Source organism: Sinocyclocheilus anshuiensis, unplaced genomic scaffold (assembly GCF_001515605.1).
Source record: "Sinocyclocheilus anshuiensis isolate Anshui unplaced genomic scaffold, SAMN03320099.WGS_v1.1 scaffold1480, whole genome shotgun sequence".
In the NCBI taxonomy this organism is placed as follows: Eukaryota; Metazoa; Chordata; class Actinopteri; order Cypriniformes; family Cyprinidae; genus Sinocyclocheilus; species Sinocyclocheilus anshuiensis.
In genome coordinates, this window is record NW_015540932.1 from 126,366 (window position 1) to 146,065 (window position 19,700).

Here is a 19,700-nt window from a genome sequence, read left to right on the forward strand (position 1 = left end):
TCCCCCCGTAATCTGCTGCATCCCAATACCGTGTTCGGAAAGAAAATGACGTGTAGGCCGAACCCCTAAAGGGAATAAATAGGAGATGGGAGGAAAATATATATTTCAATATTTTCCCTCGCAGTTATATCATTGGGTAATTATACTACATATATTTCGGGCATCAGGGAGTTTATACTATGGAGCAGCAGTACTTACCACACATTTTACAAGATTAGATGTTTGTCAGTGGTGCACAGGATCTGCAAATCATTCGCCATCGTCTTCAGTCATCTCTCCTTACTCTGTTTATGTGGCAAGTTAAATTTTATTTACTGTAATGTAACAGGCAACCGTTACACCTTGTCTACACCGGACGCGACAGTTATCATGTCGCGACGCACCGTGCCGCATCAGCTAAAGTCTGTCTACACTGGACGCGACAAAGCGACCATTGAAAATCATTTGAAATTTGTGTCAGCACGTCCTAAATAGAATGCGGCAGCAGTTTACTGTCGGGGATTTGCCACGCCGCATCCAGTGTAAACAGCATCACTGAACATTTAAATAAAGCATTGTTTAAGTGTTGTTTTGATATTACATAAGATCCATCTGAACAACTAGGACTTCCTCCTGGTTTATCAGGCTGCTCTATTTCATTTTTATGAGGAGTTTGTGTTCTCTCACTGAAGTAAATGGAAATGGATTAGGGTAGAAACAGCTTCATAATAATATATTTCCTGTGTCAGTTCTGTAATCCTATTCACTTTAAGACAGAGGCAGAAAATGGTGAGGATGTTAGGAAGGGGGTTGGAAACATATTTATGGCATGACATTATATGGCACGTTTTCCACCGAAATCATTTTGCTGAAATTACTCAGACCATTGAAACAGAAAATATGCATTCACTTGTCACTCTTTACATTTTAATTCACACACTGTGGAGTGGCACAGAGCATAGTTTATGAGAGCTTTGACAAAATGTGCCACATGTCCTCAAGTACTTTCAAATGATAATTTCCAGGGAAAAAAGTGGAGGCATATAATTACAGGCAGTTATTTATACCCTGTACATCTCCAATTCATTGCCTGTTCATTTAGCTAACAGCCCTATGTTGGGTCTCTATTTTGGATGCTTTTTTTAAGATGGAGCAAGCACTCATCATTGCCCCCATTACAGCACATCTCAGTGGTAAGAATAGTTTCTCTTGTGAGTTCTTGATGACCTGTTGTGGGTGAGATCCTTGGTTGTGGGTGAGCTCCTTGGTAAAGGGTTTTGAGCAAGTAGTCTAAATACTGTAGCTGGACTTTGTTTCCCAAAAGCATCATAAGCCTACATAGAACATTGAAACCATTGGCAGAAACCATTTGTTTACTGACACCAAAGTAATTTCAGCTACCAAAAGATACTGATATGCACATAATATGATACAGCAACCCTCTACGGACACCTTGGCAATTGAATCGCCATTGGCTAGTAAATTTTTTTGTTTACCCGCCAGACTGAAATACTATACTATGCTAGACTAGACTAGACTCTCTCTCTCTCTCTCTATATATATATATATATATATATAAGTTATGCCATTTTACAAACATATATAGTGTTTGTAAAATGGTACAGCTTTTTAAATATCTGAAAGTACACTCTTAATATCAGTCAGTCAAGCAGTCAAGCATTATAATATGATAATCAAGTATAATACGTCCACACCGCAGACATGTTGCTTCAGACAAGCACGTGCAGGTTGCGGGTTCTGTTTGCGTCATCACAACATTTCGGCCGTATTGTTTCGGTGGTAAAAGTCTTTCGGCCGAAAACCGAAAATGCACTTTTGGGCCATTTACGGCCGAAAATTTTCGGTGGCCGAATATTCGGTGCATCCCTATTAATAATAGAAGTTTAGTAATTAGAATTAAAACTTGGTAACCATGAAGTTAGGACTGGTGCTGGTGCTATTTTTTGGTCATTCAGTGTTCCTGTAAAAAACAAAAAAAACCAAACAATAATACTGATAAGATATTATTATTATTATTATTATTATTATACGAATTCTACTAATAAGAACAATATAAAAACGCACTAAGGATTAATGAGCTACTGGATTCATGAATATTAATCAGGTTGTGTGCGTTTGCTCGAACTGATTCGCTGAAATCAAAACAGGGACGATAATAGGTGAGCACCAGCCAATGAGATTGTCGTTTGTGAATTAGTTCCGCCTACTACAGGAAAACCTGGCAGTTCTTTAAAGCTGAAGAATTCCAAAGGAACTCCGTTATTTTTACAGGAAAATACAACAAAGTATATCGTTTACATGTAGCGCATCAATTCTGCATGTTATGTAAGACTCTCGCTCGCTCCTTTTCTCTTTGCGTGTGAGAGAAAGCGACGGCGAGTCGTGCGCCTTCGCACTAGAGTTTACATTACGCCAAATATACAAACACAGGTGCACTGCGCATCCATTCAAATTAACTGAAAAATATCACAGATCGCTTGACGGAGAGTGAAACTCTGAAGCGCTCATCCAGAGTGTTCTGTGAGTGAAAATATAACTGTGCTAATCATATACTCAGCCTCCAACTCACACACTGGCGAGTAAAATCTGAGAATTTATTAGCCATTGGCTAATATTAGACATCATTTAGTCGCCCAGAGTGAAGATTTAGTCGCATATGCGAGTGATTTACTCGCAATGTAGAGGGTTGTACGGTTGATTATTCGTTTTTATTATAAATACATAATAAACCTTACTTATAATGGCATTGTTAAAACGTTTTGAAAGTCTGATGTCTTGATTTGGTGTGCAGCGTGATATATCTGAGCTCTGGTGAAAGTTTTTTTTTTTTGTTGTTGTGGGTGAGAGGAAGTGTTGCCTGTGTTTACCCTGGGTGAGCTCCACTGCAGATTGTGATGCAACCTCACAGAAATGTCTTGTTTTTCTGGGTTAGCTGAGCTTGTCTTAGTGCAGCAGAGCAGCATAATGGTGTTTGTAATATCTCCAGCCCTGGGGCACATTTTAGATTGCGAGGCTGAAGAGCACAGCTTGGCTGCATTCACTCCAAGGCAGGGAGCATGAAAAAAATGTCAAGCATGCTTCTCTAGATGGACTTATGGAGAGCAGGCCTGAATAGCACTACAAAGGCCAAGCAAATTGTTTAACTAAGAACTAAGACCTTAAGGTTGTGGTCTTTGTCAGAGAGACTTCTTCTGGTATCTTTATTTTCTTATCATAGTATAAATGGATAGATGTGCAGTGCATGCGTATTTTACTTGTTTTAAGATAAAGGAATACATAGATTTGTAGTTATGTTCCATTATTCTGTTTCGGTCCTGGTATCATAAGTGCCTTTTTTATAGCAATATTACAGCAATTTTTTCTTTCTCCATCATAGACTGCTGGCCAAGGTTCAGTCTCGTCCAGGTACAAACAATGGAGCCCTGTGGTCGTCGTCTGGGTTCTTTGCTATTTTAATGTCTTGAAGGCCTTTTTTTGCCATTTTAGTGTCAGTGTTGTTAAAGGCAACAAATTGAGTCAGACACTTTTCTGTTTATGATAAGACAACCTCGTTCTGGCAGATTACCAATCAGTATAATTATGCCCAGTGTTTGATTATGGTGTATGTGATTTTTGTAATTTATGAATTGGCAAAAGTCCAAGAAAAAAATGTAGAGAACAATGTGTAAGATGCACAATACCATCACGCAGATGTCAAATGAAGGAAAGGTTGATGTTTAATCAGTTTGAATCTGTTTCGGCATGTCTCATAACATTGCGTATATTATCTCAAAGACAGACACTTCATTGCAATATGGTTTGTGCATAAACACATCAGAGGATTCATATTAAAAGAGCACGACTGCTCCAAAGAGAGTGGAAATATTGTTCTAGCAGATGCTCAGTTCCAGGTTATTTATTCGATATGAAGAGCCTGATAGTCTCTATTTAGTCTCACATTATCATTAAACTTGTTTCCTTTCATTGTCTCTACAGTGGTCTGCATAATCTCAGCACCCTGGCCAGGGGATCTTACTTGTCACCCCACTGCCCAGCCTTCGCCTGCCTAACCTGACTACCATAGAGGAAGCAGCGTGAGGCCTTTACCCTGAGAAACAAGCAGATCCCAGACTAGAGAACCTTTGGGTGAGTTCACAATGTCACACCACACAAGAGCAAAACAGCAGGATGGGGAGTATCTGGGAGGCCATGAAGGACCAAGGTGTTTAATATGGAAAAAGTGGAAAAGTGAGGTTAGGGAGACACATGTTCCTCGGGCTGTGCATCTGGCGGGACTGTGTGCTGAGGTTGCATGCCTCACAGATGCAGTAGGAAGCATCGCTGATTATATATGATTTACCACGGCTAATAAAGCTTTTGATTAGCATGGGAGTGGAATCATATAGATGAATCAATATGTAAGAGTGCCTTTAGTAAGTTCAAAGATCACAAAGGATATTTTGGTATTGATTCCAGTTATTAGTCCTCTACATGTAAGGCTGGAATACACTACATATTTTAAAACAATAGGCATCGTTTTACAGAGAAAAACTGGGCAATGTACACTAAACATCTAAGGATCACACACTACCAGACTTTCAAGTCGTTCCGAAAATGAACTCGCACAGAAACATGCGTCTCATTGCTAGGAGATGTACGACAAATGAAAGCAATATGTGTTCTAAAACTGACTCAAAATACCAAACGTTATTGATATCCATACATGACACAATTTTCTGTGAAATCTTCGACTGCCCAAAAACGGCAGACTGGCTCTGACTTCCAACAGCTAAAGAGTCCAGACTGCAAATAGGGCCAAAAATCTGGGCAAAAGTCATGTAGTGTATTCCAGCCTTTAGGCCCCTACAGCAGAGCAAAGATAGTCCTATGATATGTTTGTGGATGCCACAAATGCCTGTGCTTCAAAGCTTGAGCCGTGAACAGTGACAGGGTTTATTTTCAGTGGTGCTCAGAGTAGTGGCAGCCAAACGTCCCACTCTTGCATGCTCTCGCCCACCAGTGCTTAAGCTTTTAACCTCGGACAGTGACTAGAGCCATTTATTTGTTCTACTCTAGGAGGCCAGGGCACACTTGTGGCAGATGTTTCAACTCTTCCACTCGGGATCACAACCTCCAGATGCTCTCCCTCTTGTTTTGCACCTTCTCTTTATAGAATTCTGGCAGTGGAAATCTTTCTGAGGTATACCGTTCCACTTGCTTTGGCTAGTCCTGTGCAACACCTTTTTTTGATGCACTTGCATCCAGTATGCTGTGGAAAGTGCCTTCGTGTGGCTGAAGGGTTGACATGTGTTAATCTACAAGATCCAAGCTGTGTCCAAACCCCTTTTATGGTAGAGCCAAGCTAAGACCTCCTTTGGAGTTAGTAATTTCCCCTTGGGTTCTGTGATTTCAATGTCAACAACTGACCACAGGTTTTACGTTTATACATGGTTCAGTCAACCTCATGAGGTTCTAATGTAGGTGAGAGGAAGTGAAAAAAGCAAGGATATAATTTCAATAAGGCATAATGTTGTAAGTGGGGAACCAGTAAGAAAGACAATTAATCAGTGCCTCTACAGCTGCTTCCTGACATTTCTGCAAAATGTTGTGGAAAATTTCATGAAGGCTAGCTTGTAATGGTTTCAAGCTTACCCGGTGGAAAATATGACAGTCTTTCCGTAGACAATTAAGACCAACATGAAGCCCTGTTTTTCACTTTTTTTTATTCCTGTCTTTCCTTCCATAGGGCAGTGTTCTGTGTTTAAGCCAAGGCTAAATGGAAACATGTACATTAAAACAGATACAGCTGTGGAGTCTGAAAAACCCTTAGGATTGTTGGCGCTTCACTAAGCAATCTAAGCAATGGCACCTACAGGAAGATTTAGTGTCAAATCGCACGTTCCCTCCCACAGTCTGCAAGGCGGGCATGTTTTTAAACACCGCCTCCAGGAATGCATCATAAATCCATCTAATGACCTATACATGGTGCTGATGATCTTTTCCCTATTTACTTCCATGACGTTTTCCTGCATTGCACCAGTCCACAACTATGCAGCTCTTGTTTTGGGAGCAGGTTATTCACAGAGAATGTTTTCGTCTCTGCCGTTTTCAATTATCGAGCCATCCTGTAATTACGCTGCTCTGCCCTATATTGGACTGCTGGTGTGCCTCAGAGTCCCGGGTCAGACCTCTATCCCAGACCGGGGTACATTTTTCCTTCCAGGCCCCCCTTTTCTCTAGTGGCCGGTCCAGTCACTTATTTGATTGGTAACAGTATCTCGTGCTGGGGGGATAGTGCTTGGGCTTTCAGAGTGGCAGTTAAATTAGACACGACCTCATGTTGAAAGGGATTTATTCTCTCCTTAATAGTTGTTGTGTTTTCTATCAGCAGGCACTGCCTTTTGACCCGACACCCACAGCAGCACTCCAATCGTGGTACTGTCCCAATGCAGATCTCTTCTGTGACAGTGAGAAAGACGAGAGAACTGCTGCTTGACTGTAATAGGTTTACTCAGGGCTTCCCATCAGAGCCCTGCAAATGGTTGGTGGCTTGTAGAAATAGATATCAGTAGCTTTTTCAATATTAAAAGACATAAACGGTGGACATAATAACTGGGCACTTTCTTAACTGCCGTTACTGTTCGTCAAGATAAATCGCAACATTCCCCAAACTGAGGCAGTGCTAATGTCTTATTTAATGGCAAGGCCCAGTCAAATTTTAGCGCATAGCAATTTGTTGAGAGAGCAGCCGTCTGGACAGATGATGTTATTTAAATAATCACCATTGATATGATTATAATGACAAGCTAATGGATAATGTGTCCTTTCCGCTGCCGTATCTCAAAACTAATCAGAGCGAGTGAGCGTTTTCTCCCTCTTCTTTATGCTGTGATATTGTCCTTATGAAAGAATTGCCCATCATTTCCATGAATGTGAGTCTGTTGATGCTTGATTTTTCCGGTACATTCACTCTCTCGCTCTCACTGAGTCGCTGGCATCACAGCTGCTAGATAATTATGCATTCGACCAAATGTCTTGAAGGGTTGTATGCACCTCGTTTCCGGCTGCGTGCGGATCACAGCAGCTCTGCCATCCCTCTCGGCCCACACAGGCAGAGAATTGGATGGGCTGGGTTGTGTAACTGAAGCCCCTTTCATAACGCAATTCATCAACACCATAACCCTGCATGGTATTCATGCCTTCTCCTCCCACACAGGAACAGTCACCCACTCTCCTCACCCCATCTCGAGATGGCTGTAGATGCTTCCCACGCATGCTTTCTCTCTCCAGCGCGCACATAAATGCTTAGGCTCTCCTGTGTTAAAAATACTTCCCCTTTGCTTTAATGGCTTTTTCCTCTCCTCCATATAGCTTTGAAAGACTGGTTTATCTGTCTGAACTGCAAGTACAGCTGTCTTTTCATGAACTCCTATCGATCCTCCCATTTCCTCATTTCAGAAGGCTTTGAATGCATTGTAACTATTGTTGAACGGTGCGTTATGGAAGTCCAGTGTCTTTGGAATGTGATTGCGATATTGCCGATGTGTAGAACTCCCCTCCGCTGACCATCTGGACATGATTTTAGCAGGCCTGCGTCTCTGCACTGGCCTCTCACCCGGCTGCATGTGGAGCTGGATGAGTCGTCTGCCCAAGATTCAACTTTGGATTCTTAATGAGGAGTCAGTATGACACTCCAGGGGGCTGACTCACACACATTTTGGGTGATACATCCTCCAGTCCTGCTAACACAGACCAAAATCACACTGTAAAAGTTGCTGGATGAGCAAAAGGTGAATCTTGCGGAAAGCTGAGATAAACTGCTAAGACAAAAATCCTGAGCGAGTGAAGGAAAAGGTGATGTGAGGATAGCATTAGTGGGCCATAACTCAGGATTGTCTCAAAAATTTCCTTTATTTGATTGAACGGACAGTGCCTTTTTTTCAGGTAGTTATAGTAAGTTCTATAAAAAAACAGCTATTGAGATCCTTCCCGCATGCAGCCGTGGTTGCTTGAATAATTGCTTTGAATAGACATGTGCCAGTTCCTTTAAAACATAAGACTTTATTGTGGTATCTTTACTTCAGTCTATTTTCAGACTGGTTCTAATCTGCTCTGTGCCAGATGATAAAGCCAGTTGGAGTAGTAAAAGTTGCCTCCATCACTAATGAGTTGGGATAGCTGGAACAAGGGCAGTGGAAAATCAACTCAGCAACCTCTCCTCCTCTGCAAGAGTAGTGGTATTTGTGCACACTTGAAATTCCCCTATGGCAGTAAAGTTCTTCTTGAGACAACCAAGCGAGGTGTAAGCAAAATTTAGACACATGACGGCACGGCAAATACAAATAAGGTGCAAAATAGTTTGTGGGATTGACTATGATTGTTTTAGCGGTAGGAATTTGTCACTATAACCTCTATAACCACTGAATTGAAACAATTAGCACCCTGTTGAAATATTCAGTGTCTGTCCTACAAGGGACAAAAAATTTTGCCACTTGGTCTCAGGGAAATGAGATCTGGCTTGTGTACCTCCCCAGCATCATGGCTGTGATGTCATGAGGGAGTAGACAAAAGGTGGAACCCAATCTCTAGAACATACCGCCCGGTGTGCCCAGGTGCACCTCAGTGAGCTACATGATCTAGTAACACTGTCTGCCTCGAAAGAGTCCATTAGCTTAAGTATGCAAACTGCAGTCACATACATGTCAACTAATTATTTCTGAGTCATTTACACCAGTGGTTCCCAACCCTGGTCCTGGAGGCACCCCAACACTGCACGTTTTGTATGTCTCCTTAATCAAACACACCAGATTCAGGTCATCAGCTCATTAGTAGACTCCAAGATCTGAGATTGGTGTGTCAAGAGAAAGGAGACGTGCAAAATGTGCATTGTTGGGGTGCCTCCAGGACCAGGGTTGGGAACCACTGATTTACACTACTGAAGTTCCAGATCTTTGTGCTTGAACCAACAGATCACACCATAAGCGACTTTGGACTGCAAAACCATCTCTTAAAAAGGGGGGAGCGGTAAATGGACAAGCTTGACTGAATTACCCTAGTTGTTTATTGCTATAACCCTGTAACTTTGGCAGGAGTCAAACAGCCAGGCAGCTGATAATCACAGTGCTAAAGAGCATGACTCAGAATATTTCAAGAACATACTTTGGCAAAAAATTACTTTTTTCCTGGTCTGCTTCTATTTTATTCTTTATTTAGTTGTTCATTTATATATTTAGGCCTATTTGCAGGTCTTGCAGTGTCCTGCGGTGAACTTTGGAGAGATTAGGCATTTCCACTGCATAATGGCTTTAAATGTGATAGCACTTTAAAAAGACAGGGAGTCTCCCTTCAAGTGAAAAGGATATCCAACTGGCTTAGAATGTGACATAATGCTTCTCCAAATCCTTTTAGGACTGCTGCTCCGTGCAGCATTCATTGACAAACAGACTTTGAGAAGACTGCTGTTAATCCTCTCACTGGAATCTGACAGCAGAACTGTAAAATGCATAATCCTTGCGTTAGATTAGGTGGTGTATTTTTATTCATGAGCAAGCATCCTCATAAAAGTTTTTATGTTCTTTATTATACCGGTATTGTGCATCCAGCATGGAGGCCTTGCTGTGGCCCCAGGCTAAGAACCTCCTACACTTTGTATGGTGAAATGGGGCAGGAAGATGAGTGGGACAGCAGACAGCAGCATAGTGATCTCAGCCATGCAAGGATCACAATAATCTTTGGGCATAAACAATTTTCATAACCATCTAGCATGGGGTGGTTAAAAAATATGTCTTGAGCTATGTGTAGAACAGTGTAGAACATACTGTAGATTCACTTTGTAACAGTGGCAGAGAGCACAGGGATTTCATGTCATATAAGATTCTTGTAACCTCTTTTGGTTTATGTAATACGACTTAGTCATTCTATTCCGAATTCTGATGGATTTGCTGTGAATGGAGGTACTGCTCTTATCCTCTTGACAGTGTGTGTCCCACACATGCGCTCTCAAGCACATCCATTTGCCTCTTAAAAATGTGATTCAAAGTATTTTTAACCTCCCTTAGAAACATGGATTATGCAATTCATTCAGTAGATGCAGTATCTCGCAACCCAAAAACCCATCATGTCATGAAAGGCAAGAAAAAAAGCAGGCGCAAGCATGAGCAATAGGGCTGGATGGAATGATGAGATGTACTGTATCACAGCAACAGTACAAAGTGTCTATCGTTTAGGGGTGGGAATCTTTAGTCACCTCACGATCCGATCTGATCCGATCCGATTCCGATTCTGGGAGTCACGATCCGATTCCAGAACGATTCTTGATCTACTTTTTCACCCCTTATTAATTAATTAGTTTACCGACTCGAGAATCTTAAAATCCTTACATTTACATATCCTTACATAAGTAATTAAGTACTTTTTAAAATAATTACAAATTGAACAAAATAATTAAAACAGTTGTATGTTAAGAATTTTAAACAAATATTACTTCAAAACATACAAGCAAGTAGCAAATAATAAAGAGGAGCATAGAAACATATTACAAACAAAGAGTGCTTCCAGTATTTAAGATTACCTGAAAGTTTTCCATTCAAGACCTGAGTGATTTTTCTTAATCTTTACTGTTATTTTTTACTATGACATCATAGACAGCAGGAGATCTATTAAGCTGCATTCACGCACGGATCTCTTTTGAAATATAAGAAGTAATGTGGTTTGTCCTGTCCGTTTAATCCCTTAAGACATAACTGGCTGTGTTTACATTAATTTTGCGTCATAAAACCATTTTGAGACGCAAGTGCATTAAACCACTTACACGGAGTCGCGCACAGCCACGTGCGTGAGCAGTCTTCACCAACAAAGTGCGCGTCAGCATTTGAAATTGAAAGCAGCCTTCTGTTAGTGAGGTTCATATTTTAAATATATAAGTCCACTGCATTCCAAACCACATAAATGATGACTTCGTAGAGCATTTGTAAGGAAAATACCGACGGGCGAGACCGCACACTTCAAGTGAAACATCAAACAAAGCGCAGGTCTCTCACAGCGCATCCGGTGCAATGAAGCCCGCGAATGTCCTTGTACTGTAATTCGCTTCAACCTTTCCGAACTTTATGAAAGATTATTTTACGGAAGGTTCGAGTGGTGTATGTGTGTGAGGAATTGGAAGCAAACAGAATACGGGTGTTTCTAAAACAAACTCGGCGTCATCGCACATCTGGTTAAAAGCTAAGCTCAGAATCGATTCTGAAATTCTCCGAATAGATCCAGAATCGTTGGAGAGAGAATCGCGATGCATCGATGGATAGATTTTTTCTCCCTCTCCTACTATCATTACAGATTTCGCTATATTGTTGTTGCAGAAGGTATAAAGATCCACACAGCGCAGTACTATTTAAATTTATCAACATGTGAGGGTGGTAAAGAAAAATGCATGAATGAGAAAAGTTCTTTGGAGAAAATTGATCAATATATTGTCAATATGTTGGATCCGTGCAGTAGGTCTAAACGTGACAGTGCCTATAATACCTGCTGCAGTCTATGACATGTTATTCAAACAGCAAAAGAAAAATCTACATCTTTATAGTAGTATCAGGGGTATCTTAAAAATACACTGTGGTCCTTTTATAGAAATCTTTCTGTGTCATTGCATTCTAAAAGCCTTACCAATTTACAGAATTGGGCAGAAAGTTTGTTATGCATGTTGCTATAGGAAACATTGCCTGACAATGCTGCTGTACATTTAAAATGGCTACTTTAGTGCAACAGCAACTGGGGAGTTCAACTCATAGTTTGTCTTGGTTGGTGAACACATACTTTACTGTGTCAGGCAAGGAAGAATTATGAAAACAAAATGAACCAAAAGTTAATGTTTCAAGTGCTATAAATACCAGTGGTTTTTCTGCCCTGCTATTTTTAGTGCTCACATCGCCTTCCAGACACCAGCGTCACAGTTTCCTCACTCATTCTCAGGCAGTGCTGTTTGTTGCAATCAGAACGAGCCTGAGATTAAGATATACATCACACAGAGAGAGTGTTCAGTACCTTCCCTTTACAAACACGTTCATGTTCTATTTATTGCTTTGAGTACATACTGTACCTTAAGGCTGTATTTTGGTCTGCTCGCACCTTTGTCTTTAAGTGTTCACAGTGTTAAGGTTTTTAAAAGCATAGAAAAACCCAAAACTCTTAAGGAAGAAAATGCTTAGAGTTTGCCCTTTAAATACCCACACACACTACGTCGAATGTCATTTGCATTCCTTGGGCTATTTTTATATGTTTGTGTCCCTTTAGGAAATGAGTGGGCAAGGTTGTTAATGATGACTCATGAGCAGAGGGAGGTGGTAGCTCCTCTGCATCGGTTCATTGAAAACTCTTGACAGACTTGCTAGGCGAGAAGTACACAGCTGTGCAGCTGCCTTGATATCAAACTGAAAGAAATAAAACAAGAAAGCAAGCTGTAATTGAAGTATGATGAGCAACAGAGTCACATGATACACTGCCATACTGTTATGTTTTTTGCCAGCTTTTTTAGACATCAGCCTTTAAAATCTTAAGTAAGTTATGCTACATATGTAGTATTTTCTTTAATACATGTGGAACAATAATCCTTGTCTAAAAACAATGTTTAAATGTTATTTTATTTATTCTCTCTTATAGATACTGAAACAGAGGACATTAAACAGAAGAGGAACAAGCCTGGATGAAACAAAAAGTAAATGGACTGTTGAAATGAGTGATGGAAAGATACTGGCCTGATTGGCAAAGAGGGACATCATTTACATTTTAAAGTGGAGCAACACTTGAACTATGGAAGTAGAAGGACCTTTTATTTAGGAGTCACTTTAGTAACTCATCTGGCATGACAGCTTGCATGAATGAAATCTAGCAAACATCTTAAGAAACCCCATTGAAGTGCTAAGAAAAATGGAGACACACGAACCTGCTGTTGGCCAAAAATGCACCAAGGAGCAACGGGAAAAGAACCCCTTACAAAGAAAATGGGTCTCTGAGCCCTCTGCTGGAACGAAAAGAAGTACCTTCGGAGATCCTGATGTTAAAAGACACATGTATCGTGAGCAAAGTCTTACAAGTGGGACAAGCCTTGCTAGCTCCACTCAAAAGTTTAGCTCTGGAAAGCTGATGTCATCTGCAGTGACACACTCATCACAAGAAAGCCAGTTTCAACAGGTCTTCCCTCTGCCTTACTCCTACCAGTTGCCACATTCATACCCGCAGGAGCCTTTCCTTTGTGGTACAAAGCCACAACCTGTGTTAGAGGCCCATGCCTGGTCTTTCTCTGGTCAAATGCAATCTCTGCCACCAAATGATATGTTTCCTGTGCACTCCCGCTCTCATGGAGTATTTCCCCGTCCGAAGTCTCCAGCTGGTTTTGGCCAGTTTTCCCAATCTGGACCCGAGCAGCCTGATGAAAGTCATAAGAAGGAACAAAAACCCAAGAAGCCAGGAAAGTACATATGTCACTACTGTGGCAGGGCATGTGCTAAACCCAGTGTGCTTAAAAAACACATACGGTCCCACACAGGGGAGCGTCCTTATCCCTGTGTTCCATGTGGTTTCTCATTCAAAACCAAGAGCAATTTGTATAAACATAGAAAATCTCATGCTCATGCTATCAAAGCAGGAATTGTTCCATTCTCCGAGTTAGCAACTCGAACAGACACAGATCAAGCATCTTCAGTTGGGGAAGCAGAGGCACATTCTGATGGTGAACAAAGCACTGACACTGATGAAGAAACTGCAGAAGGTGCAATGTTTCCTGAAAAATGTAGCCCACAGATATCATTTGAGTCTGACAAGAGCCCAATGGAAAGGGGACCAGCATACGCAGATCCAGCAGAGGAACTGTCCGTGGCATCTATGAAAGTGCCTATCTTAATTGTTCCAAAACAAGGGGTACCATCACCTGCCACAGAGTGTCCCCAGTTTACAGACATTAAAGGTTCAGTTATTGGTGGACAGATGGGCAGAGGAGATGAGTCTCATACAGTCAAACAGAGACTTGCCTTAAGACTCACTGAGAAAAAGGACCAGGATTCAGAGCAGTCTCAAAATCTCTTGAGCCCCCACAGCAAAGGTAGCACTGATTCTGGTTACTTTTCTCGCTCAGAGAGTGCCGAACAGCAGATCAGTCCACCCAACACCAATGCAAAGACATATGAAGAGATAATGTTTGGAAGAACTTGGTACCACAGAACCAACTCCAGATCTAGACAATCAGTCACAGTTGGGATGGTAGCTATTGCTAGTCAAGACACTAATATCAACAAGTCTAGTGCTATGCAGGAGTTGGCCATGGGAAAGATATCAGAGGGTCATGTATTTTATCAAAGTGATTGTGCAGAATCACAGTTAATTGCTGGATGTGACCCAAAGCATTATCATGTTGGCTCTTGCCAAACTAGCACAGGTCTTCTGGAAGCACCCTCTGATTCAGGGCCACTTATTAGAAGCAACTCAATGCCAACACCTTCTCCAACCAACCTCAATGTCCCACCAAGTATAAGAGGGAGTCACTCATTTGATGAGATGATGACCCAAGATGACGTCTTTTACGGAGGAGCTGCGGGTCTAAAAAGGTTAAGGAGGCAGGCTGCCTTTGAACACTCTGCCCAAGAAGGTCATGGAGAATCAGAAAACTATGGGAAAATCACAGGTCTGAACTCAAGTTTGAAGATGGGAGAGAGGGGGCCTTTGATGCCAGAATTTAAAGGCTCTGGGTCAGAGATGGCTTGCCCAGAAGTACGCACAGCATACACTTCATATGGTACAAAGGGGGGAATGACAGAGTTTACAACAAGAAAAAGACGCATGAAAAAGAGTGTGGGTGAAGAAGAAGATTGCCTTGGACAAGATGATAGCAGTCGAAGCGGCTCTACTGAAATGACAGGGGATTATGACCTAAGACAAGGAAGTCAAGATTCTGCCAAGGCTGCTCCTACTAGTAAGGGTTCTATGTTTAGAGCACACAGCCCATCAGACAGTTTTGACAGAGGCTTATGTATGACTCCAGAGGACATTGTACTTGTTCAAGATTCAGACACGAAGACTGCTGGTAATGTAATATCTGTCATTCAACATACCAATTCGCTGAGCAGGCCAAACTCATTTGAGAAGACTGAATCAATTGAACATCCATTTTATCAGCCAGATAAGCATGCTGGACATCTTTCTGAGCAATCAGACTCAGAAAACATCGATGATGTGCAGAGCCCTGATTCTCATCATAGATCAGAAAGCATGGAACATCAGCAGCAGGGTGACAATGAACATGGATCTTTCTCTTCTAACCCACTGTATCATATGCCCCACAAACTTGTACGACAACCCAACATTCAAGTGCCTGAAATACGAGTTACAGAAGAGCCTGACAAACCAGAAAAAGAACCTGAAGTACCAGTGAAAGAACCAGAGAAACATGTTGAGGAATTTCAGTGGCCACAAAGGAGTGAAACATTGTCCCAGCTTCCTGCAGAGAAGCTGCCCCCAAAGAAGAAACGTCTGCGTCTTGCAGATATGGAGCACTCTTCTGGGGAGTCAAGCTTTGAGTCCACTTGTACTAGCCTTTCAAGAAGCCCTAGTCAAGAAAGCAACTTATCACATAGTTCAAGTTTTTCAATGTCATTTGACAGAGAGGAAAACATCAAATCTGTATCCCCAACTAAACAAGATGACTTTGCTAAACAGTCTGAGTTCTTAACTGTTCCAGGCAGTGGCCATTCTTTGTCTATACCAGGCCATCATCAAAGAGAGATGCGACGCTCATCATCAGAGCAGGCCCCCTGTGCTCTACCCACTGAAGTAGCAGAAATACGAAGTAAGTCGTTTGATTATGGAAGTCTTTCAACCGGTTCAAGACAAGGAGAAGTTTATGCAAGTGCTTCAGCTATGAAGGAGCGTAGACGAGGTTACCTTGTTAGACAGGCATCTCTCAGTGTCTATCCTGAAGTAGTGGTTCAAGAGCCAATCTCAGAGTTGAATATCAAACAAGAGCATTCTGACCATGTTTCTCAAGCTGCTTTAACTGGTACATCCTATTGTGTAACTAGTGACTTGGCAAGACCCAGAAGAGGAACACAATCAGTTCTTGGATCACATCACTTGCTGCAGCAAAGCATCAGTGAGGACAGTCTATCTGAGGATCATTTCCAGAATGCTCCTCGTTTGCCTGCACAGCTTTCATCAGATAGTGAGCATTCAGTGCATGAGCATATGACCCAGGATATAATTCAGCACTCTTCACTTCAGAGCAACCTGCCATCCTCACCTTTCTTGCCATTTCAACCAATGCTCTGGCATCCTGAATCAACACAAAGAAACAAGCAGCACCTGACATTCCAGGCACAACAATTACAGAAACTACATATCAAACAGCCAAATCTACAGCCCATGCTACAAAAACCATACCAACCTCCTCATCAAATTCAGGTGCAAACAGACTCAAAAACCGATGGGGCAAGTCACAACTATCCATATCCTTCAAGAGCCTCCCCACAGCAACTTGGGGTCTTGTCATCTAAAGTGCTGACTACAAGCTTCTTACAACAAGTTCAGCCTATCTTTGCTACTCAAAATGTAGGCTCACAATCATCACTCCCTGGAATGTTGGTACCAGTCAGAATCCAGACAAATGTGCCATCTTATGGTAGTGTTATGTATACAAGTGTTTCACAAATCCTTGTCACTCATTCTCAGAGCACACCTTCTATCAGAGTTTTAGGCACAGACAATGTGTCCACTGTTTCACTAACAGGCACTGCATCAAAGCACCACGTAGGCATCAATTTATCCAAAATATTAGGACATTCAGAAGGGTCCTTAAATATTCCAATATGGAAAGTACCTGAATATTTACCTGGGAGCCTTAATACGGGAATTCCTTTGTCTTTGACATCAGGAACTATCTCTACTACAGATGCTTCCTCTAGTATTGGGGGGAGTAAGAGAATGTTGTCACCAGCCAGCAGTCTTGAGCTTTTTATTGAAACCAAACAACAGAAACGGGTCAAGGAAGAAAAGATGTATGGCCAGATAGTAAAAGAGCTTAGTGCAGTTGAGCTAAGCAATTCCAGTGCACCGAAAGATAAGCCCCCCAAACCTGAATTTTCAAAGAGAGATGACTCCATAGATGAACACGAGAGGATGTCCTCGTCTCCACCCACTGATTTCCTGTCATCTAAATTCCTTGGGTACCCATCTGCACCTCGTTTACCTGATGTGCCACCAAAAGACAACTTCATTCCACCCTTGCAAATTATTACAAACGTGGCTAGCAGAGCAGATTCCCCAGAAGAGCTTGATGTAGATGAGTCTACCCCAGAGGCAAGCTCAAGCCCACAATTAGTGATCTCCTCAAGTGATACTCAAGAAGAATCTAAGCAGAACATGGGTAACAAGTTCCCAGTAAACATGCTGGTGCAGCTAGCTGCCAATCAGGGTGGTGGAGTTGTTGGTAGCACTCTCCTGCTCACTGACCTGGCAGATGTCCATCAGTTTTTTCAATTCCCAAGTCTTCGTACACCAACCAGTGTCAGCTGGTGCTTCCTAAATTATACCAAGCCAAATTACGCATACACGACTCCCCTAACCTCTGTGTATGGTTCTTGGTGCGTCAGCTCTTACAACCCAAACCCACTCAACCTCAGCACCAAGGCCACCTTGGCACTTCTTCGGTCAAAACAGAGGAAGAACACAGAAATGTATACAATGGCTGCTATGTATCAACCTGGCACTGGAAAACTTGTTTCGTCCCTCCATTGGAAAAAGAAGTTTGCGCAGGTAGTCCCGACTTCTCCTAAAAACACACACAAATTAAAAAAATAGATTTAATTTAATTTAAATCTTAATTTAATTTAAAAGACATTTAATTAAAAAACATAATATATATTTAATTCCATTGATTTTTGTAAATAAATATTAATTTCAGATTTTAATAGTAATTTATATAGACAGATAATATAAATTAGCGAAATATGCACGAGTTGAAACATAAGTTGCCTTTGCTCATTTTTAAATGATCAAAATGATTAAAAATGAAATACAAGAAAATGCACAGACCAACTTATGTTGCTTATGTTTTATGCTTACAGTTTTAGGGTTCATTATTCAATCTCTTCTCTGTTTACATTTCCAGTTGAAGCCAGAGATCATACAGTTGGATGTTGGAAAGTTTGGGAAGAAAATGAAGGGAATCAGCCAAAGAGACAAGGGGAAAGAAGACCACGGAGAGAAAGAAGCTTCTTCAAAGCAGGCTGAACCCACTCGCATCAAAATCTTTGAAGGAGGGTATGTGAAGATGTGTGTTTATTTTCCAACACATAACTTAGTATTCTTTGTACAAGATGGGACTTCCTCTTTTCTAAAATGCAATTAAAAGTTTATTGCTGCTGGGAAACAAATATTAGGAGCTGATGAATCAAACTATAACTATCTATCAACATACAATTTAATTCATGGTGCCTAAATCTGTTGAACACAAGTACCTGGAATGTATACAACTACATGGTATGCTATCTCATTGGGTGCTCCATATAATATTATCCTGTGCAGGGAAAAAACTTAAATTGATACAGCTGTGAAAATGTTTTCGTTTCAAACTAAACTAAATATATAATGTGAGATTTTTTATGTATGTGATATCATTCCACATCAGCGTTAACCAATATATTTCATATCTTCCAGTAATGTTAATAACCCTTGCCTTGTTTATATTTCAGGTACAAATCTAATGAAGACTATGTTTATGTGCGTGGCCGAGGCCGGGGAAAGTACATCTGTGAGGAGTGTGGGATCCGCTGTAAAAAGCCAAGCATGCTGAAGAAACATATTCGCACACACACAGATGTCAGGCCATATGTCTGCAAGTTCTGCAACTTTGCTTTTAAAACAAAAGGTGGGATTTCTCATACATTTCCAATAACCAATACATGCAAAAGCACACATAACAACATTCTACAATTTGATGAAAAAACATGATTTTTGTACTTTTTGTAGACTTCTAAAACATTTGTTTGTACCACACTGAACAACAGATGATCTCTGTACTATTTAATCAGAATAAATGGCTGGTTAGACATTATTTTGGGCATGCCAATGCATGTAATTCAAACACTTTAAAATCTGTTTTCAGGAAACCTTACGAAACACATGAAGTCAAAAGCTCACATCAAAAAGTGCTTAGAGCTTGGAGTGTCAGTGACATCGGTGGATGAGACGGAAGAAGAAGAACCAGGTCAGTGTTAATTTTGACAGGCATTTTTGATTTAGTCTTAGTCTTTATCTTGAGGTGAAAATGCTTAATAGTCTTAGTCACATTTTAGTCATTTGAGTCTTTCATAGTTTGTCTAGTTTTAGTCGACGAAAATCATTGCATTTTTGTCAACTTTTAGTCATTACTTTTAGTCATTACTTTTAGTCAAACTGCAGTTACCAACATTTATTTTGGTAGCTATTTTATATGTAGTCTTCAAACTAAAATAGTCATTAATTCTTCTCTCTTTAGACCAAATCAATTAAGCTTATGAGAAATTTGAATCAAGGATTGAATTTGGAAAAACTTAAATAAATGATGACAATTTTCATTTTTGGGTGAAATATCCCTTTAACAGTAGTGAAAAGGGAACTTGTAAAAATGATAGTTGTTCATATATAATATATATAATTTATAATTTTTGAAAAAGAAGCAGAATAAGACAATAAGACAAATA

General features: G+C 40.8%; 1 protein-coding gene across 4 annotated transcripts in view; it reads left to right on the top strand.

Annotated features, from left to right (window-relative positions):
* Positions 1–19,700, top strand: part of LOC107689444 (transcription factor HIVEP2-like) — an 86,098-nt gene that overhangs the window by 60,188 nt on the left and 6,210 nt on the right. For 3 of the 4 annotated variants that reach the window (XM_016487423.1, XM_016487421.1, XM_016487422.1), the window contains 5 exons: positions 3,976–4,125; positions 12,634–17,772; positions 18,128–18,279; positions 18,711–18,886; positions 19,124–19,225. In XM_016487423.1, the coding sequence (XP_016342909.1) occupies positions 12,901–17,772; positions 18,128–18,279; positions 18,711–18,886; positions 19,124–19,225 (5,302 nt within the window). In that variant the 5' untranslated portion in view covers positions 3,976–4,125; positions 12,634–12,900. Of the gene's footprint in view, positions 1–3,975; positions 4,126–6,444; positions 6,521–12,633; positions 17,773–18,127; positions 18,280–18,710; positions 18,887–19,123; positions 19,226–19,700 lie in introns of those variants that run through there. The other variant, XM_016487424.1, reaches the window with a different exon arrangement.